At 47.7% G+C, this 22,460-nt stretch overlaps 1 protein-coding gene across 11 annotated transcripts in view; it reads right to left on the bottom strand.

Annotated features, from left to right (window-relative positions):
• Window positions 1-29: 29 nt before the first annotated feature.
• The window catches only part of CDH18 (cadherin 18), a 1,922,553-nt gene continuing 1,900,122 nt past the window's right edge, over window positions 30-22,460 (bottom strand). For all 11 annotated transcript variants that reach the window (XM_069613787.1, XM_069613788.1, XM_069613784.1 and 8 more), the window contains one exon: window positions 30-864. In XM_069613787.1, coding sequence (XP_069469888.1) covers window positions 374-864 — 491 coding nt within the window. In that variant the 3' untranslated portion in view covers window positions 30-373. The remainder of the gene's footprint in view (window positions 865-22,460) is intronic.

Here is a 22,460-nt window from a genome sequence, read left to right as displayed (position 1 = left end):
CTTCGGGAAAAAATGCAGCCGACACAGTGTTCCTTTGTCAACAGCAGCCACTCGTGACCTAATCACAGTTTTAATATATGGTGTATGATGTATGTAACAAAAATATTGCATGGCTTATTTTCCATTATATTTGCAGATGTGTCAGCCTTTATTGAACAATTAAAAAATATACACGGGGAAGATAGTTTGTCTTGTATTTTACGAAATCTGACTTTGTTCTAATTGCAGAACCAAGTTTCATATTTGAAAGGGCACTTGCTTCTGCATTGGAAACATATCTATCCCACTCAGTTGGAGTTAACAGTTTTAATGTGGCTGCACACGGTGTTAAAGTTGCTTGTAAAATAAATCCTTCCGTTTCTGACCCATGCAGTTAGGTTGTTCTTTCAGATTCTATTTCTCCATAGAGTTCTGCTAGTTTTTGAAATGCGGGTGCCCAGTCATCGAGGTCATTGAAATCCTTGTCAGAGTTTGTAGTAAGGGAGTCAATAGGGCTTACAGTACCTGCTTCTGACCTGTGACCTTCGAAGGCATATGTCTGCAGTGAATCATATGGGGGGCCACTGGTATCAAGGTTCGCTTCAGCCAGTCGCAGTTTAATACAATCCTGAATATTAATGCTGTCAAAGCTTGGTAGAATCTGGTGACGCGAAGTTTGAAACACCTCGGGCCTAACATCCCTCCGGTACTTGAAATCCTCAGCTGCAGATGGGTTTCTAAGGGCCGTGATGTCAAAAGCTTCTGTGTCCTGCTCTCCGCCACCTTCGTCGTCATATGTGACTATATTTTCCCGGATATCTTCTTCTGAAACTTTCAAAGGCTCCTTTCTGCTGCGTCGCAGAGTTACAAAAAGAACCACAATTACTGCAGAGAAAATGACATTCGGTCAGATGAAGGGTACTCCTGCCACCATAAGTTAAACACATATATTACAATCAAAACCAATAAATCATATTGCATCATAGCAGTGGTGTCAACGATCATTTCATAGAAGAATAATCCATTTGTACTCTGATTCTATCTGAGGTCAACGGAGAATATCACTGTTTGTTTTGCCATTAATATATTTAATACTCTATTGCACCAGTATGTCCCTACACACACACGTGTTGCATTTTTGTTATTACTTATCTCACTTATGTTAAATTGCGAGTGACGGTGAATTTTTTTATATATTGATTTTAACTGGTAACTAGGCAGTTTTATAGCCAAAAGCGGGCGTCAGTCTACACTGCAGCAAGAACTAAATTGGCAATACGTACAATAGGTTATAGAAATAAGTAACAGAAAGGCAATGCAAGCAAAGAATGACAATTTTGAAAGTAGTGCTGCAAGAAAAACTAGAACAATGCAAAGCAAATAGAAGTGCAAAGCAAATAGAACCAAAATTGACAGACACAAAACGAATTAATTGGTTATTTTTAAACAGCTTGTGTCTAGTGTTAACCACTGTTATAGGCTATGTTTTGTAATGAGGTGCGTGTGAAGAGGCTGGGTCTGCAAATCACAGATAACATGCCGACTGAAGCTGTTTATTAGATTCGCAAGGGCCTTTAACAAGGAATGAGGGACTATAATACCCGGTACGGCCCCAGCTTCAAGTCTATAAAGCTATTAGAACACCCTCAGTGTTTATTAAAGTAGAATAAATGAGACATGTTTAATTGAAGTACAAAACATTGCAAAAGGCATTTATTTACCATTTTGCAATTTTTTGTACTTCAATTAAACATGTCTCATTTTTTTATAGGGTGGTGGAAGGTGATTGGGTGGGAGGAGTATGCTCGTAAACAAAAATCAACTGTGGGTATGCCTGCCCAGTGTTTCACGTAAGGTAATTTCAGTTTTTTCCCCCCGCACAAACTTACACTTCCAATTACTGCACACGTCAATACACTAACAAAACATTCCCAAGCAAACTCTGCATGTATATTTACTAAGCGTGGAATTAACTTACATTTCACTCCTCTGCTTTTCCATTAGCCGTCCCATACTAAGGTGCAGTAAACAACCAAACCAAATGAGAGTATGAATGCAGTGTGGAGTGCTGAATGGTTGGGTACTTGTCCCAATACACATTCTTTGTTGTGAGTGTCTGGAGGGAGGAGAATGGCCTGAATGCACTGTGAGGAAACTGAAAAAGCATCCAGAGGACTCTATTCAGAATTTAATTATCAAAATATGTATTTGACTTGAATGCACTGTGAGCTTGATTGCCTGCCTGCATGAATACCCTTCTGAATGATGTTTTGCCTTGGTGTGACCCAACAGAGTGAATGAGAAACCAAAAGTATATAAGGTGCAGTAAACAACCAAATATTGTTGAGGAAGTGTGATGCTGGAAATGTATTGGAGGGACAGGGCCTCCATGTCCTTGTTCTGTAGTCCTTTGTCGTGTATGTTCTGTATTGTTTTCTGCACAGGAGTCCATGCAGGACTCTTGGCAGTGCAGCTCTTCCTCTTTTTGGTCATGGTGAACAGACCCTTGGTATACCCTTCTGGCACCAATGGGTGGGAGTACAACCCTGTACTCCTAGTGTATGTTCTTGGGCACCTGTGGGTGGCCCACAGAGCAGGATATGTGCTGGTGGCAGCTCCATGCTGAATTTGACAGGTGCTCTGAGTATCCTCCATTTTGAGAAACCCAGGCCCTGCCATTGGAATCAGTTGATTCCTGATAGGAAACAAGATGCGCCATGTGGCCTCTTGCTTTCTAATGCCTGTTCCCTTATTTTCCCAAAGTCCCGGGAAGCCCTGACTCTGTCCCTTCCCCCTGACTGGCTGTTGGGTGGAAGGTCCAGGTACGCCTGTGGGGTGGGACCTGGGTGAATGGAGTGTGTGACGAATACGCATTTCACGTTATGGGTGTCTAGTATCTGGTGTTTGACACAATGACTGAGACAGCCCTGCCCTTAACTAGTATGAATGCAGTGTGGAGTGCTGAATGGTTGGATACTTGTCCCAATACACATTCCTTGTTGTGAGTGTCTGGAGGGAGGAGAATGGCCTGAATGCACTGTGAGGAAACTGAAAGAGCATCCACAGGACTCTAGGTAGAATTTAAGTATCAAAATATGTATTTGACTTGAATGCACTGTGAGCCTGATTGGCTGCCTGCCTGCATGAATGCATGCCCTTCTGAATGATTGGTTGCCTGAGTGTGACCCAACAGAGTGAATGAGAGACCAATCAGTATATCTGGGGACCTCTCACTGATGGAAATCGTTCAGAAGCTTAAGTTGATACTTGATGCTTAACCTTGAAGCCTGCTGGAAGAAGAAGAATTGATGCTGCTGTCATTCGCTAATCTGAAAGCTGCGCGACTGTCAAGGAACTGATCCAAGAGAGGACCTGGCTAGGAGACCTCTTCCCGAGCTACGAGGGACCATCGTGCACCAGCTGATCTTTGCCAAGGCTCCCTGGAAGTCAGTCCTCGAAAGGCTGCCGACCTTCATCGTTGACGAGGAACCTCATCGACCGGAGCCACACCGCTCCAATGCCTAAGAACATTAGAAACAAGGACTCCCTTGCTCAGCATCGACGACCGCTTTGTCCCATTGGAGAAAGTCAAGGCCGCCGACGACCGAGGAGAATCCGCCGGTGGGTTTCCCGCCACCCGAAGACCACAGATACCGTGACGACCCGATGCCCTTGCTGGGTCGGAGTTCTTCATCGACTCTTTGCGGCAACGAACGCTTCTCGTCGAGGTGCACCGCACACCTCAGCTTGCAGGACGTTTTCGACCGATCATCAACGAGTACCGCAAGAACTGAAGCTACTACCGCAATGACCGTGTTCACACTTTTTCTTCCCTGACTCTCAACGACCCGTGGCTCCTGCCTTAAAATGAGGTCACTCAAGTATGGCCCGTCGACGACTCATCGAAGAACTTTATGAAACCAGGTACTTTGGGGTTGTGGAACCTTTTAGGAGGAATTAAGACTATATTGAGCATAATTGGACTGGGCTTGTCAAATCCGCTTTATTTACAGGTTGACCAGGTGGGGGGGATCTTCGCACAAAACTGTCTCTAGGTAGATGGGGGACTGTTCTGCAATTGCTTGATTTAACTTGCTTTCTTTCTGTGTCTATCGTTGATTCATCTTATAATCTGATTCGTAAGCCATTTTGAACTGTTAGCAGTTGATGCATTTCAAAGGAATCGATAGCTAAGAGTGGTACTACGTAGACCTGTATACATTTGCCATTATAGTATTGCCAGAGTACAAAGTGTGTTATTGTGATTGTGTATATAACCTTGGACAGTCTTTATATAAAATCTGTGTTTTCACTAACATAGTGGGCCTCATCACGAGTTGGGCACTAACCCCAGTGGTATTACCGCTGGGGCTATTAGCCCTACCGCCAAATCCCCCGGCGCTATTGGGGCCGGATCACGGGTTTGGCGGAACGGTAAGTCCCCATGCCCCATTGGGCCCATTCAGGAATTTCCCATTCCCTATTGGGCCCACTGGGGAATGTTCGGCGCTATTACCGCCAGCGGTAATAGTGCAGAAAATTGGCAAAATAGCGGCAGGCTTACCGCCAGCTCAGAGCTGGGGGTAAATCCACCAAGCCTGTGATTTAGCGGACCCTTGAATCCGGCGGCATAGCCTTGCCGCCGCATTTAAGGGTTACCGCCAAACTAGTGAGGAGACTGAGTGTGTGGACATTCCTTTGTGGGTGCTTGGGGACGTCACTGTACTTAAGAACCAGCCCGCATCACCTCCTGAGAGATAAGCCTTGATTACTTGTCCATTGCTACCAACAATAGATATTCTTGGCTGGGGTGCTCTGTGCTTCGACCCTGCCATATAGAGAGCAGGAGTACAGATAACCCCCCTCCAGTCTTTACACTGGTGGCAGCGGTGGGATGCTAACGGTTTTAAGAATCAGTGTGTAACCTTGCCACTTACAAAATATCTACACTTTGTTAAATTGAGGTTTAGTTCTGTACTAGATAACTACATTACAAGCAATGGAATCTATTGCAAATGGTAAATTGACTAGAATGAGCTTAGAGGCTCTCCAGAGTGCTTGTGAAGCTAGGCAGTTAGACTTTGAGGATACGTCTAGGGCTGAACTGATAGCTGCCTACCAGACTGATTGTGAAACTTTTGAAGGGGGGGATGCAACCATGGAGGCCCCTGCCCCTGGGGTTGTTATTGAATCTGATTCTGGGAATGCCACCACTCCTGCTGCCTCTGTTTCGAACCTCAGCACTGCTCTTCAGGGGGAAGCCCTGAAGATTGAACTTTTAAAATTGGAGCTACAACGGGAACAGTTATCCTTTCAATATAAAAAGTTGGCAACAGAAGCCGAATTGATGAAAGAGGAGCTGGCGCAACAAGTGATACTCAAAGATAGGGACACTGAGTACCAGAAAATTCAGCTGGAGAGAGCTAGAGTGGAGACTTCAGCGAAACCAGTTGAGGTGTCAGGTCCCCAGCCACCAAGTTTATGAAGGATTTGGTTGGTGTGTATGCGGAGGGTTCTGATATCCCCCAATGGATTGAAGCGTTTGAGATGGCTTGTGGAATCCATGAAGTTGATAAAAAGAGATTGGGCTAAGTGTTTGTTAAGCAGAGTGCCTCAGACTGGATATGACTGTATTCTGAAACTGATTGTGGAAGAAAGGGGTCAGTAATAGTATGCTTTGATTACCAAGTTTGGCAAGACACCTACCCAATACCTTAAACTATTCAGGGAATTTAAGAAAAGAGAGAATGTGTCTTGGATTGACTGGGTGAGTGCTGCGCACATGAACGTGATGGGGTGGACTGATCGTTACAAAGTGAAAACGTTTGTTGAATAGTCCCACCTTTTGTTTTTTGAGCATTTTTCTGAAGCCTGTTTACCAGAGCTGCATCAGTATGTTGCTGACCAGAACATTTTGGATCCCTTTAAGCTGGCCAGGCTGGCTGACAACTGGGTCTCCCACCGGGTGTCCATTGGGAAGGACAAGGACAAAGAAAAGGGGACCTCTCAGAAGTCTGAGGAGTCCCAGAAGCAAACACAGTCGGGTAAACCAAAATCTTCCACTCCTAAAACCCACACATCTAGTGGGGATAAGTCCTATGTGGGTGTGAGTAAGAGTAGTGGTCCACCTGCTGCAAAGCAGGCTCCCAGTGGTTCCAGTACTGTACACCGCATTCCTGGCACTTGTTGGGACTGTGGGGCTCTGGACCACAAGAAGGGTGACCCCAAGTGTAAAGGTAAGTGTCCCGGATAGGGGAAACCTCCCGAGCCCCCTCCTCACCTCTATCTTCCGATGAGCTGTCCCGAGATTCAGATATTTCCTTCTTTCTTGGTTTCCTTTGTCTTCTTTTCCCTTGTCTTCTTTTCTTTTTAATCGTGCAAGTAGAGACGAGCTCCCCCCCGGAGGCCACCTTGACAGGGTATGGAACCCAAGCCAGAGGGAACTCTGAGGAACCGGCCCAACACCAGGGAAAACGCTCAGAGGCAACAAAACACCGTGGTAAAATGAATCTGGAAGTCTGCTTGCAGTCTCTTGGTTGAACCAACCCAGATGGGCTGTTTCCAGTAGTACGAATAACTTGAAGTACGTCTTTGACCACAATCGGCAGTCTGTGCAGGTTTACTTATGCCTCCAATGGACAGAGGTAACGTCCTTTCAAGGATAGAAGGGGAGCGCTTTAGGGAAGAAGCGCTATGCTGCTGGGCCAAAGAAATGGTGAAACACCAATGTCGGATCAGCTCTGACCAATGCTTGTGAGAGCAGGATACCAGAGCAGGTAGATGAAAAGGTACAGAACTCGTAAGCGAACAGAAGGTTTCAGGTAGGGAAGCTAAGCAGAGTGAGTGAGAAGACTCGCGGAAGACAGAGCGCGAGGTAGCTCAAAAGAATAGAAGATGTAGGATAGCCAGAATATCAATACGAAAGGGACTGATAGAGCCTGAACGGAAGAAAGTATAGTGAGCGGCCCGAGGACACAAAAAAGAAGGAGCACCCTCGCATCAGAAGAACACAGCGTGAAAGTTGGCAGGATAAGCACCGTCAGGTGAAACCGCGAAGCGCAGTAAGACAAAGGAAAAATTACCAAGGCAGAAAGCAAGACACGATAGTCTTGAAAAGGGGGGCTAGCACAGGACAAAAAGGCAGGCAGAGCTTCTCTACGAGCGAACTGCAATAGCAACAGCAAGTTCCACAGAGGACGGATACAATCCACCACTCCTACGGCACGGTGCTTGTTATAGAAACGGCGGCCATATTGAATGAGGACTAGACCGCATCTTTGGTTCTGCAGATAGCTCGTATGGTTCTATGATTGTGAAACCTCCATCTCTGCCACAGTCTCCAGGGTCACAGCATGACAGCATGCCCCCTTCCCATCGGAATCGCCACTGGTTTACCTGGGTGAAGTGTATGGACTTGTTGCATAAGTCTGGGTGCGTGAATGTGGCTCGTGGGTTCCTATGTTCTTTTTGCTACCAAGAATTCTTTCCAATGGACCAGATATTGTAAGGTACACTGCCGATAACGGGAATCCACCAGATGAGAGACTTCATATTCATCAGAATCAGGAGAGGCCGGAATCTGATATCTTCGGTAGGCTTTCGCTGGAAGACGTTATTAACGTATGCCTTTAACAAAGAAGAATGGAACACCGGGTGAACCCTTTTGAGACTTGTGGGTAGCTTCAGTTTGAACGCCACTGGGTTTATTTGTGAGGTAATAGGAAAAGGACCAATGTATCTAGGAGCAAACTTTCCTGCACGTACCCACCTAGGCAGATACTTAGTAGATAGCCACACTTGAGTACCAGGCTTCCAGTCAGGGTTTTTTCGCCTCTTCGGGTCGGCCCACCTCTTATATCCTTGGCGACTGTCTTCTAGAGACTGTAGTGCCTCCTTATGTGGCCTCTTAAGGTCTGTGAGGAGGCTGTCAATGGAAGGAGATTTGGTTGGTGTAAATTCTGTCCAGGGGAGATGTTGTGGATGGTATCCATATGTACAAAGAACGGGCTCATGTTGATTTCAGTGTGGAACAAATTGTTATAGGCAAGCTCTGCCAGAGGGAGAAAGGCTGCCCAATCATCTTGCTTGCTGTTGCAATAGCATCTCAGGTACTGTTCTAAGCTGGCAATGAGAGGCTCGGTCTGACTGTTACTCTGAGAGTGATACCCAGATTATAGTGCTCTTTGCATACCCAGTTGTGAACAGAGAGATGCCCAGAACTTTGAGGTAAACTGCATACCTCTATCAGAAACCATAGTCTTGGGGATACCATGTAACCCGACGATGTCCTTCAGAAAAATCAAAGCGGTCTCTGGAGCTGACGGTAAATCCAGGAGTTAGGAGAAGTGTGCCAGTTTGCTGTATGTGTCCACAGTCACCATAAAGGCTGTGTTTCCTCTGGAAGGCGGGAGACCACAATAAAATCTGTAGACACATGTTCCCAGGTTCTGGAAGGCAGGGCTTCTTGTTGCAGTAGCCCTATCGGTCTGCCCGTGGTTGTCTTGTTAGCCGCACAAATAGGACACAATGAAATATACTTCCATACGTTTTGACTCATGGAAGGCCACCAAAAGTTCCTCATTACCAGCTCTTGTGTGCCTTTCTGACCTCTATGTCCTGCTAGCGGGAGATCATGGCACCATGAGATGGCTTTCACTTGTAGAGTTTCCGTGGGAAGGTAAAGAGCCAAACCATGATAGTACAGGCCTTTCTTCAGTGTACAAGGAATGTTATGAAGAACGGACGCCATGGTATTCTGTATTCCTTCATGTAATTCCTGTAAGAAGGTGGTTATAAGGGCAATTACTCTCTTGTCAGGCAGGCAGGAGTCATTCTCTGCTGAGAATGGCTGCAGTGTTCTGTCCTAGACTTCTAGAGAGGGCATCGGCCAATATATTTGCAGACCCCGGAACGTACGTCAAGTTAAAGTCATACTGTGAGAAAAAGTGTGCCCAGCGGGCATGGCAGGAATTGGTACACTCCATCTGCTGGAGGACCCTAAGGTTCCTATGGTCTATGCGAACTAGAAATGGGTGAGCAGTTCCCAGTAGTAGGTGCCTCCACTCCTCACAAGCCTGTTTTATCGGCAGTAACTCCTTCACGAGTACAGAGTAGTTGCGCTCACTGGTGGTTAGTGATCTGGAGTAATAAGCAATAGGGTGTTCCTGTTGGTTTGGTGCTTCTTGGAAGAGAACCACTCCTAATGCCCCTTCTGAAGCGTCAGTTTCCAATATGAATTGTTTAGTCTGATCCGGTTGAATCAAGATAGGATCTGTCATGAAGAGTACGAAACAGAGGAGGTTTCAAATTGAAATTTTTCTGGCTTGGCGGACAGTTGATTAGCTTGTAATCGTCAGAGTACTTCTCTGACGTGTTTCTGATGAGCGGATAAGGTGGGTGAGATCAATAAAATATCATCGAGATACACCACTACTGAGTAGTACAGCAAGTCCGAGAAGATCTTATCGATTAATCTTTGAAACACAGCGGGTGCGTTCACCAAGCCAAAGGGCATCACACTGCATTCATAGAGACCTAAGGGTGTGCTAAAGACAGTCTTCCATTCATCGCCCTTCTTGATCCTCAGGAGGTGATAGGCCCCCCTGAGGTCCAGCTTGGTAAATACAGTGGAGCCCTTTACAGCTTCCAAGATGTCTTGTATCAAATGCATCGGGTAACGGTCACGAATCGTGCTGTGATTAAGACTGCGGTAGTCAATACACGGTCGTAATTCGGTGTACCGTTCTTGGATATAAAGAGAAGTGAAGCCCCTCCAGGGGACTTGGATTTTTGGATTAAACGATTCTGCATTTTTGCCTCCAAGTATTCCTTCAGAATCTGACGCTCTGGAAGTGACAGAGGGTACATACGGCCGAAAGGTACCGTAGCATCCGGTTGCAAATCAATCGCGCAGTCTTCTGGTCTGTGCGGGGTTAATAGTCTGGGGAGTTTATACTCAGAGACTTCAGCAAACTCCTGGTATGGAAGAGGAAGAGCACAGACAGTAGACTTGGATAAGGATACAGCCTCACCCTTCTGTAATCCTTCTTATGGCTGCTGAAAGCAATGATGGTAGCAGAAAGAGGAATCAAAGCTCAATGTGTTCACCTTTCAGTCTATTTTAGGATTATCTCTGTGGAGCCAGGGGATACTCAGTATCACTGGGAAGTGTGCTGTCCTTATATCATCAAATACTAGAGTCTCTTGATGTCTTCCTAGTCCACTTATGGGTTCTCTCTCTTTAACGATGGGACCAGAAGAGAGAGAATTTCCGTCCACTCCTTCTACAGGATTGGGTTTTTGTTTACAATGTAGTGGCAAGTTGTTTTCCTCAGCCCACGAGACATCTACGAAATTACTGGCCATGCTGCAATCCAGCATGGCCAACTCCTCAAGGGACCTTTCTGGGGAGATTAGTAACTGCACTTCGGAAGACCATTAGTCAAGCATCTTTGACTTCTTCTACTGTCCAAGTGGTGTTGCAAGGATTGGTTCTGCTTCCCCCGATATCTCCCTTGCGCAAGAACGGGTGGAGGCGTTTCCCTTCCTCCTAGGTGGTACCGCTGGGCAGTTCCTCAAGATGTGTTTGCAGGAACCACAGTACATACATAATCCTAGCTTGCGACGCCTCTTACGTTCTTCTGGTGTCATGGGTCACCTGGTGGATCCGATCTGCATCGGTTCATCAAACAGCTCACCTTCCTTAGCTGCCAGTGGGAGGTCGTTGTGATGGTGGAAATGGATTGGAGGGACAGGGCCGTCCTGTCCTTGTCCTGTAGTCCTTTTTCATATGTGTTCTGTATTGTCTTCTGCCCAGGAGTCCATGTGGGACTCCTGGCAGTGCAGCTCTTCCTGTTTTTGGTTTGGTGTACAGACCCATGGTATACCCTTATGGCACCCATGGGTGGGAGTACAACCCTGTGCCCCTAGTATGTTTTTGGGCACCCCTGTGTGGCCCACAGAGCAGGGTATGGGCTGGTGGCAGCTTCATGCTGAATTTGACAGGTGCTCTGAGTTTCCTCCATTTTGGGATTCCCAGGCCCTGCCATTGGAATCGGTCGATTCCTGATCGGAAACAAGATGGCCCCTGTGGCCTCTTGCTTTCTATTGCCTGTTACCTTGTTTTCCCAAAGACCTGGGAAGCCCTGACTCTGTCCCTTCCCCCTGACTTGCTGTTGGGTGGAAGCTTCATATATGGTATTGTAGTGAAGTCCAGGCCAGACTGGCTGGAGCCTTCACAGTGACTGTATGTTGTGGGTATACCCTGTGGGTGGGACCTGGGTGAATGGAGTGTGAGACCAATATGCACTTCTTGTTGGGGATGTCTGGTTTCTTGTATGAAACAAAATGACTGAGACAGCACTGCCCGAAACTGGTATGAATGCGGTGTGTAGTGTTGAATGGCTGGGTACTTGTCCCAATACACATTCCTTGTTGTGAGTGTCTGAGAGGGAGGAGAATGGCCTGAATGCACTGTATGCCTGATTGGCTGGCTGACTGACTGCTGAATGCCCTTCTGAGTGATTGGTTGTCTGAGTGTGACCCAGCAGAATGAATGGGAGATCAACAGTATATCTGGGGCCTCTCACTGTTAGAAATTGTTCAGAAGCTGAAGTGGAAACTGATGCTTGATCTCGAAGCCGAGCCCGAAGAAGAAGGTTGACTGCTGTTACCTTCACCGCAATCTGAAAGCCGCCGTGACGTCGAGACTGATCCAAGAGAGGACCTGGTTAGGCCCCTCTTCCCGAGCTGCGAGGGACCATCGAGCACCGCTTACCTTCACCAAAGCACCCTGGAAGTCAGACTCTCGAGAGGCTGCCGACCGGAGACGGGGACCGCCGAGGAGAACGAAGATAAGCACCGGACATTCCGTCCACCGTCGTCGACCAGGGTTCGCAGGTTTGCTGTAACCACTGGAGGCCCGTCGAAGCTGTGTTGCCCAGAAGCAGGGACCGCTTGACACTGTGCCATCGACGACCGGAGCCGCACGCTCCATTGATTAAGACATTTGATTCCAGGACGCGCCCGTCTGCACCACTGACCGCCTTATCCCGCCGGAGACGTGCCCCGCATGTCTCTTCCTTGCAGAACTTCTTCGACTCGTCGTCGACAAGCACCGGCAGGACCGAAGCTGCTGCCTCGACGCCACCGAACTTCTATTGAGGATTCTCGACACTGAGTTCACTTTCTTCGAGGCCCATCGACGATCCGTGGCTCCTGCTTTAAAGGGAGTCACTCAAGAAGGATCCCTCAATGCCTGCTCTAGGAACTCTGCTATTCAAGGTACATTGGGGTGGTAGAAACATTTTAGAAGCGAATAAGACGAACAATATATGGACTGGGCTTGTGGTATATCTTTATCTCACAGGTTTCTCAGGTGGGGGGGATCTCCACACAGAACTGTGACTAGGTAACAGGGCCAGTAGTCTGCCAATTGTTCTGACCAACTGCTTTGCTCCTATGTCTATTGTTGGTTACCTTTATTAATTGATTTGTGTGACATTTGACTAGAGTACAGTTGATGCACTTTAATGAAATCTGATAATAATTGTGGTACAACTTAGAACTGTATATATTTGCCATTGTAGATTAACTGAGCACAAAGTGAGTTATTGTGATTGTATATAACCTTGAACCTTAATTATATAAAGACTTTGTTTTAACTAATACAGTGTGCGGACATTCCTTTGTGGGTGCTTGAGGACTACACTTTACTTAAGAACCAGCCTGAATCACCTCCTGAGAAGCTAATCCTTGATTGCTCGACCTGCGCTACCCTATAGAGAATCTTGGCTGGGGTCCTCTGTGCCCCTCCTCTGCCATATAGAGAGCAGGAGTATAGACAACCCCCTCCAGTCTTTACAGTTGCTCAAAGGAGGGTATGGATGGTTCCTTCTCCTTTCTTGTCATCGTTCTGTTAAACAATATTCCATCTGAAGGGTCAATGTGACCAGGCCTTGAAACGAAGCCGGACGTGCGACTCGTGTCAACTCATCCTTTAGGTCTTCGTGGAGACCTCTACTGAATAATGTCTGTTGAGCGGAGTCCTGCCATCCAGCATTGGCGGCCAGCTTTTGAAAACGTGAGACAAAAGACTGCACATTCATGTTTCCTTTTCTAAGATCCAGGATTGCTTCGTACGAGGAATAGAGTACTTCTGGCCTCTCGAATCAGGCTTTAAACAATTGTGTGAACTATGAAAAGTCATTGAGAGACGGGTCATTGCTGGTGACAAGAGGGGTGGCCCAGGCTAAGGCATTGCCTACCAAATTGGAGATTAAGAACCCCACCAGGGCTCTGTCGGTCTCATAGGCACGTGGTCCGAATGTGTAGTACATATGGCAAGCATCCAACAACTCTATCAATAACCTGGGACTTGTGTCGTACTTTCCGAAGGGCAGACAAAGAGGTGGTAGCTCTCCTCTGCCTTCATCACGGGTAACAACCTGTTGCTATAGGGCAATGTTTTCGGAACGGAGACACTGCACTTCTGCAGTCAAACCTTGTAGGGCAGCAACTAATTCCTGATATTGCTCTAAGGAAGCCATTGATTCCACTGGGCGTTGTATACTGTCCTGAACAGGGGAACCCTCCTGAGCCTCCTCCTGACCTCTATCTTCTGATGAGCTGTCCCGGGATCCGGATTGTTCCTTCTTTCTTGGTTTCCTTGTTTCCTTGGTCTTCTTTTCCCTTGTCTTTGTTTCTTTTTTATCGTGCAAGTAGGGACGAGCTCCCCTGGAGGCCACATTGAGAGGGGATGGGACCCACGCCAGAGGGAACTCCGAGGAGCCAGCCCAACACCAGGGAAAAAGCTTAGTGGCAACAAAAAACCCAGGCAAGATGAATCTGGAAGTCTGCTTGCAGTCTCTTGGTTGAACCAACCCGGAAGGGCTGTTTCCAGTAGGACGAATAGCTTGAGGTAAGTCTTTCACCACAATCGGCAGTCTGTGTATGTTTCCTTATCTGTGCAGGTTTCCTTATACCTCCAATGGACAGAGGTAGCGAAGAAGCGCTATGCTGCTGGGCCTAAGAAACAGTGAAAAACCAATGTCGGATCAGCTCCGACCAATGCTTTGGAGAGCAGGTAGATGAAAAGGTACAGAGCTCGTAAGCGAGCTGAAGGTTTCAGGTTAGGATGCTAAGCATAGTGAGTGCGAAGACTCACGGAAGACAGAGCACGGTGCGTTGTTAAAGAAACAGCTGCCATCTTGAATGAGGACTAGACCGCAACTTTGGTTCTGCAGATAGCTCGTATGGTTCTATGTCTGTGAAACCTCCATCTCAGCCACAGTCTCCAGGGTCACAGCATGACAGTAAAGCACTTGGAGTCCAGGCTGTCAGCCTGAACTACCCTTACCCCATGCCTGAGGTGGAGGCCACTGTCCTCCCCTCCTCTACAGGGATCACATTCGGTGCTCCTGTAGAGCTTTCCTTAGTGTCCCATGGGGCCTAGGTCCAGTACGCATAAGTACTGGCGACAATCCCACAGAAAACCCGTAGGTTTTTGAGAAGTGTCCTCCTGAATGGCCAGACTTCTACTGGTTTGAGAGACACTGGGGCAGGCATAACAGTGGTGGACAAGACCCTGCTGAAGCCATAGGACTATGTAGGTGCTCCTCTGAGAACTACCAGGTTAGCTGGTGGGCCTCCCAAATTATCGCCTGTAGCCTCAGTCAACATTATGATTGGAGACAAGACAGCAAAGCTTCCTGTCCTGGTTCAGGACAATGTACCTGCTAACATTTTGTTAGGCAATGATCTAGTGGAGTTGGGGTTGATCTCTGATGGTCTTCGCCTGACTGCTGCTGCAGTCACTAGGTCACAGGTACCAGCAGGTCTGACTGCCAGTCAGGTACCCGAGCCAAAGGGGCAACCCAGGGCAAGAAGAAGGAAGAGCAAGAAGGCCACCTCTGCGGAGGGGGCCCCTTCTCTTCCTGCTGCTTCAGCAGCACCCACTGTGATTCATGCTCTGGACGGGATGGGTCCAGTGGTGAGCCCAAACACAACTCCTGAGGGCGAAGAGGCAGAAGACCCTCCTGCAGGAGACTCTCTGCCAATTTCTACTGGCCCCGGATGGGAGTAGAAGTGGAGTCCCGCTGCAGGACCTGCCCCACTTGTCAGTAGTCTGACAAGACTGGAGGCAGTGTCATTGCCCCACTGCAGCCATTGCCAGTGGTGGGAACACCATTTGAGAGGGTGGGCATCAACATTGTCGGTCCCCTTGACCCTCCCACTTCAGGTGGACATCTGTTCATCCTGGTCTTGGTAGATTATGCCACCAGGTACCCTGAGGCTATAACCCTTCAGACTGTAACTGCCAAGGTGGTTGCCGGGGCTCTCCTGGGCATTTTCACACAAGTGGGATTTCCTACAGAGGTTGTCTCTGACAGAGGATACAACTTCATGTCGAGTTACATGAAAACGACATGGAAAGAGTGCGGGGTAACCTACAAGTTCTCCACCTCTTACCACACCCAGACCAATGGTCTGGTTGAGAAATTTAACAAAACTCTCAAGGGCATGATAGGTGCTTTGGAAGAGCCCCTAAGGAGGAAATGGGATCTCCCCCTGCCATGCCTGCTGTTTGCTTACAGAGAGGTATCTCAAGAGGGTGTTGGTTTCAGCCCCTTTGAGTTACTCTTTGGACATCCCGTGAGGGGCACCTTGCCTTGATCAGAGAAGGTTTGGAAGCCACCCCTCCAGGCCCTGCCAAGAAAGTGGGGTACTATGTGTTAGGCTTCAGGCGGAGGATGACACAGATGATAGGCCAGGCAACATCGAACCTTAAGGCAAGCCAGGAATTAAACAAATACTGGCATGACCTTAAAGCATCACAAGTGGATTGGACTCCAGGACAGGAGATCGGTGCGGTGGAGCCTACCAAGCCTTGAGCTCTGGCAGATAAGTGGACTGGACCCTTCAGGATAATCTCCAAGATGGGTGAAGTCAATAAATTGGTTGACATGGGAGTCCCTGAGGTAGCCCTTCAGGTATTCCACATCAACAGGCTCGAGTCTTTCCATAGGTGAGCAGAAGTCTTGTGTCTCTTGCTGGCTTCAGAGCCAGAAGAGGATGAGAGCGAGTCCCTTCCTGATTTGCTGCATAGCAACCCTCAGGATGGCTCAGAGGAGGGAGTGCTTCTCTCTCCAGATCTGACCCCAGAGCAGCAGAGGCCCTGCAGGGCTTTGCTCCCGCAGTATGCGTCTCTGTTCTCGCTGACACCAGGCCTCACTCCATGGTACAGGCACGAAATTGACACTGGTGACAGCGTTATGTTATGTTAACGTTACTTCTAAAGCGCACGGTCGACCAGGGGCATCATGGCGCTAAGAGAGGGAGACTAACTACAACTACAGCCAGCTCAGCCTAAAATAAGTGAGTCTTCACGGCTTTCCTAAAGGCTAGATAGTTAGTGGTTTTCTTCATAGCAAGCGGAAGTTCATTCCACAGAGTAGCCACAACTATGGAAAACGCACGCCCACCGAACCGGACCCGATTAAAGATCGGGGTCACCAGCAGATTAGTCGAAGCAGAACACAGACTACGGCTGGGAACATATTGAGTGAACTTAGCATGAAGGTATTCAGCGCTCTGGCCGTGAAGAGCACAGTGAACAATACATACAGCTTTAAAGTCGACCCGCTGGGTCACCGGAAGCCAATGGAGGGCTTGGAGCACAGGAGAAATATGAGCACCATAAACTGTGCTAGTGGCCACGCAGCCCGCTAGATTCTGCAAGCGTTGCAGCCACTGAATCAAGCCCTTTGGTTGTGCTAAGTACAGGGAGTTGCAGTAGTCTAGCTGGGATAACACCATGGCTGCCACCACTGGGGGACGCAGTGGGGCTGGAATCATGGGTAACACCTTCTTTAGGATCTTAATCTGAAAGTGGCCGGCTTGACAGACTGCAGTCACTTGCTTGTCCATTGATAGAGATGCAGACAGAATAACTCCCAGATTTTTAACCTTAGCCACCGGAACCCGAAGAGGACCCAAAGAGGAAGGCCAGAAAGAGGACACCCAAAGGGTGGGATCAGGGGGGCAACCCACCACCATCCCCTCAGTTTTGTCTCCATTCAATTTGAGCCAATTGTAGCTCATTGACTCTCCCACGGCTGCCAGACACTCCCGCAGGCACAACGACACCTGGTCCCGATCAAGATCTAATCTGATCAGGATTTGGGTGTCGTCGGCGTATGAGTAGCATCTGACGCCGAAGGAGCGGATCAGACATACAAGGGCCCAACTATAGATGAAAAATAGAATGGGAGACAAAGAGGAGCCTTGCGGGACTCCACAGCTGAGATGACAAGGAGCTGTGAGAAAAGGGGGCATCGAGAAAGTCTAAGTCCGATCCGCCAGGAACGAAGAGAAGCAGGCCATGACTTGATCCGGTATGCCTAACTGGGCAAGCCAGGTCAACAGAATGGAGTGGTCGACCATTTCAAATGCAGCTGATAGATCGAACAGAATCAGGGCGCCCACTCCACCTTCATCGACCAGCCTGGCCACATCAACCTGGACGGCGACCAGTACGCTCTCCTTGCTCCTCCCAGGTCGGAAACCAGACTGGGCAGAATCCAAGAGCTGAGAAGATTCAAGACCTTTAGAGAGCAGGGGAGACACCAGTGTTTCGATTAGTTTAGACAGAAAAGGGAGAAGAGAGATAGGACGAAAATTAGAAAGAACAGCAGGATCCAGGGAGGGCTTCTTAAGAAGGGGAATAACCCTAGCTGCTTTCAGTTCCTGGGGAAGCTGCCCAGACTGACATGAGTCATTAATAGAAGCTGTGATCTCAAAAAGGAGGTCTGGCGAGATCTCCTTCATGACTCGAAAAGGAATTGCGTTGGAAGGGCAGCATGATTTCATCTTTTGAACAGCCCCCAAAACTATCTCTTCACTGAACCTAGGAAAGGTGGACCAACTCTTCGTAGCAAGGTGAGAGGAAGCAACAGGATCGATGAGTTTGCTAGCTGTTAGAGGGGCGGCAGTGATGGTCATCAAGATGTTTTGTCGGATAATATCAATCTTATTTATAAAATATTGCGAGAGGGTATCACATAACTCCTGGGTCGGAGTAACCTTAGGCGTCAATTTCTCAGAAGAGGAGAGAGCGTACGTGTCAAAAGCAGATGCTACAGGATGTCAGACATTGTGAAGAACCACATCCAGGCTGAGGTCTCCAAAATGTTGGATCAGGGTGCTATTGAACCCTCAACCAGTCCCTGGTCCAGTCCAGTGGTCCTTGTCCCCAAGGCAAGTTCCCAGGATGGTACCATTGATTGGCAGTTCTGTGTGGACTACAGAGGGGTCAATGCCGTCTCCAAAACGGACGTGCACCCATTGCCCCAGGCTCATGAGCTCGCGGACACTATAGGTGCTGCCAAATTTGTGAGCACCTTTGACCATACCTCAGGCTATTGGCAAATAGGTCTGACAGACCATGCCAAGGAAAAGACTGCATTATCAACACCTGCAGGGCTCTACCAGTTTAGAGTCATGCCTTTTGGGTTGAAAAATGCACCTGCCACCTTGCAGAGATTAGTCAATCATGCGCTCAGTGGGCTGGAGGCCTTTTGTATGGCCTACGTAGACGACATTGCTGTCTAAAGTTCCACCTGAGAAGAGCATTTGACTCATCTGGATAAGGTGTTGTTGCAGGCCTTGAAAAGGGCTAACCTCACTATCAAGGCCACCAAGTGCCAGATAGCTCAGGGGAATGTCATGTATCTTGATCATGAGGTAGGAGGGGGACAAATCCAACCTCTCCCCAGTAAGGTACAGGATGTAAATGACTGGGAGGCTCCCACTACTCAAAGCCAGGTGAGAGCCTTATTTGGGCCTCACTTGGTATTATCGCAACCTCATGGCAGCCTATGCAACCATAGCTGCTCCTCTGACTTTGCCCAAACAACCAAGGAAGGTTAATTGGACAGAAGACTGTCAGAGGGCCTTTGTTGGCTTGAAGGAAAGTGTGGGTAGGGAACCTGTGTTGTGTGTGCCTGATTGCAACAAAACCCTTTAACGTCCAGACGGATACCTACGACACCGGAATTGGAGTGTCTTGTCCCAGTTAGATGACAAAGGGAGGGACCATCCGATCATATTCATCAGTAGACAACTCAAGGGTAGAGAATTTAGGTGGGCTACTGTTGAAAAGGAATGTTTCAGTATAGTTTGGAGCCTTAGGCGTTTTAGGCCCTACCTTATAGGGTCTACCTTCAAGGGCCAAACCGACATAAGCCCCTGAAGGGGCTTATGCATATGAAGGGGGAAACCCCGAAACTGCTCAGGTGGTCCATTAGCCTGCAAGGGCTAGACTTCACCATTGAGTATAGACCAGGGAAGAGTCACGATAATGCAGATGGCCTTTCCAGAAGGTATGTTTACCGTCTGGATGAGGGTTTCAATCTCGTGGGAGATTCGACGCCCTAACCTCCGTCTGGGGGTGTGGGGGGCCAACTGTGATGCTGGAAATGCACTGGAGGGACAGGGCATCCCTGTCCTTGTCGTGTAGTCCTTTTTCGTGTATGTTCTGTATTGTTTTCTGCACTCAATTCCCTTTCCTGATGAAGGTCGATACAATTATCACAACACACTCGTGGTGCAAGGCCGAAACACAGACGTGTCAACAACTCTATCACCAGACTGAGTCCAACATACAACACTGTTGATTATACCGATTTATCTGGCATAGAAAAATAAATATTGTGCCTCAGATAAGGCAATGCTTTTATTTTAAATTAGATTCACCTTTAATGTATTAGTTTATAACAATGTTCTGTGTTGTTCTCGGATTCAGAATCTATGTCTTTTTCTTCAACCTATTTTCAATTTGCTTTTTGAGTTACCTTACTTTAGTTGTTGTTGGTCAAGATAACAACCACAATAAAATAGTGGGTCACTGCATACTGTGTAAAGGTTGCGTTGTGTTTTGGTCTAATATTAAAAATGTCAACTATAACTGGTTCCATGTCATTTCGCCGAAAGTAATGACTTCGAGGTTATTTAATTTGAAGTGATTACATCGAAATGTCACTACGATTTTTTGTTTGTTTAGGGATCTATGTCCCCTACCCCTTCACTACTATCCTTACCCAAACACATCCCCAAACCCTTTTTACCCCTTAATCAACACTTACATTTATTTTTCGAAGTAATTTCGAATTAAATCACTTTGATGTAATTCTATGACTAGACCGGAGGCGAGCATTATGCTTAACTAATTTAATTACTGCTAACCACAGCTTTTTAAATCTTTCTCTTGTTTCAATGTATATATATATTTTTTTTTTATAACTCGTATAAACAGAAAAAATTAAACCTCATAGCCTTAACGCGGCTAAACTACATCCCCCATGAGGCTCCTCAATATGGTAGTCCAATAGCCTCTCTCTCACTGTCCAATCAGGCAATCCCTTCTACTATAGGTCACTGCCTCTCTGGGTCCCTTCCTCTTCTTTTTTGCTGCACCACAGATAAGTGACATCAATTCTAGCACTACCTTGCTATGCTGCGTTTTTATAATACTTAATTGCCGAAACGCTAAATTTATATATTGTAAAGCGCGCACGTACCACTAGCGCAAATGTATTAACATTCGAGTTCGAAACGCACGCGTTCTTTTCGCGGACAAGTTAGACTTTCAGGACGGCTGACTGCCAAGCCCGCGAGTGATCTCACTCGCATTAGGGCTCGGCCAGTCAGCCGCGAAAGAGCACCGACGGAGATGAAGAATATCACAGGCAACGCGTAGTACGCGGTAAACCCCACTCCCTCTAGAAACAAGGGAAGCGCGCGCATGCGCATTACTGTATTCCTCTCACAGAGTTTTGTTCTCGCACGGAGAAAGCCAACGGCAATTCTACGCTCCTGTTCTTTGCTCCCGAATGCGCAAAACTTGTTAATTTGTTAGCGGGTCGCCTGCGCACATCAGAGGTATTCAAGGCAAAGAGAAAATGTTTAAAAAAAAAAAAAAAGAAAACGAAAATATATTTTTCTGTTGCCAGCAGCAAAAGAGGAGCTACAGTTCCCAACCTGATAGCCTTCCTCTGCGAGGCACACATATTACCATGGCGTACAGCATGGATAACGAGACTTGGAGTGAAGGGAGCGACAGAGAACCAGAGCAAGAGGTGGAATACATAGGAGAAGATATAGACCTCTCCTACAGCTTCAAGAAAGTGCTAGGCGACTCATTGGTTCAAGCCGTAGCACTAGGAGTCAAGCCTCTACAAGACAGGTTATTGGTCCTGGAATAAATACTGGGCAAGAAAGCTGGCACGCTCGACGACCCCGGTGAGGGAACCTCCACACAAGAGCCCCTGAAACAAAATGAGAAGGGGAAGAAAGTGGCCCGGAAGAGGAAACACTCTTCTACTCCCCCGGGCTCAGATACAGGGAAGGATAAGTCCCTAGAGGTGTCTGATGCTTTCAATAGGCTGAAAAGTGCCTTTCTTACAAAGACAGCCTTGCCCAACCTCGTACCCCCTACCCCAGGGGTGACAAATATAGGGGATACCTTATCATCCTCAGAGCATTCGGATCAGGAAAGGGGAGAGGATGATAATCAGAGCATAAGCAAAGTGAAGAAGACATGTCAGACATGTTTGAACCTGACACAATAAGGCACCCCAGATCAACGGAATGGACCCCATCACCAAGAGCCAGAGCTGACAGGGAAAGTAGCAGAGACTCCCGAGCTCGACGCAAAGATGCTAACCTTCATAACTAAAGCAGGGAAGGACACCAGAAAAGGCATGGATAGGGCATGGAAGACATGCCAGGATAAACTGTTAGACTAAGCTGGACCCATAGCAAAGATAATGGATTTAGCCGAGAGAGCTAAGGACACTGGGGAGCCAGTCGACCCACTTATATTAGCAGAATGGGCGCAGAGAGCAGTCTGCATGCTGAGTAATGCAAACTGCGCAATATCTTCAGAGCGACGCAGATCGGCTTTACTGAAGATTGATAACAAACTAGGAGACCTGGCGTCTTACGAAGCCGGGGAAAGCGCCCAAGGGCTCCTGTTCGGTGACATATTTGTGAAAGAAATGAACAGATTCGTCGGAACATACACAGCGCTGGAGAAAGTGCAAGCCTCCATTAGGAAGGTATTCCCGGGGAGAGTTTTTTCAGGGGCAGGTCGATATAGAGGCCGCTCGACCGGCCGATTCAATAACAGGAGAGCACAAGGCCCCAGAGCCCAGTATTGGGAGACCCGACAACAAGACGCCTTTTTCCCGAACAGAGGACGAGGTTCTCGGGGACGTCGGGGATGCGGATATTACCGTCAACAGAACAATAACTCAGGTGAGAGAACGCGCAGCGACCTATCCTATTGTGGGGGGCAGGACAATGCTTTTTTTGCACAACTGGCGCAATCTATTGTCAGATGCATGGGTTATTCAGACCCCGTACAGGGCTTCATTCTAGAGTTCCTAGGTCATCCGGTGCAAGATCGCCCCCGCACAGAATTC

Source organism: Ambystoma mexicanum, chromosome 5p (assembly GCF_040938575.1).
Source record: "Ambystoma mexicanum isolate Mex_15411 chromosome 5p, UKY_AmexF1_1, whole genome shotgun sequence".
Taxonomy (NCBI): Eukaryota; Metazoa; Chordata; class Amphibia; order Caudata; family Ambystomatidae; genus Ambystoma; species Ambystoma mexicanum.
The sequence above is the reverse complement of the archived record's forward strand: the minus strand, read 5'-3'. Positions and strand labels throughout refer to the sequence as shown.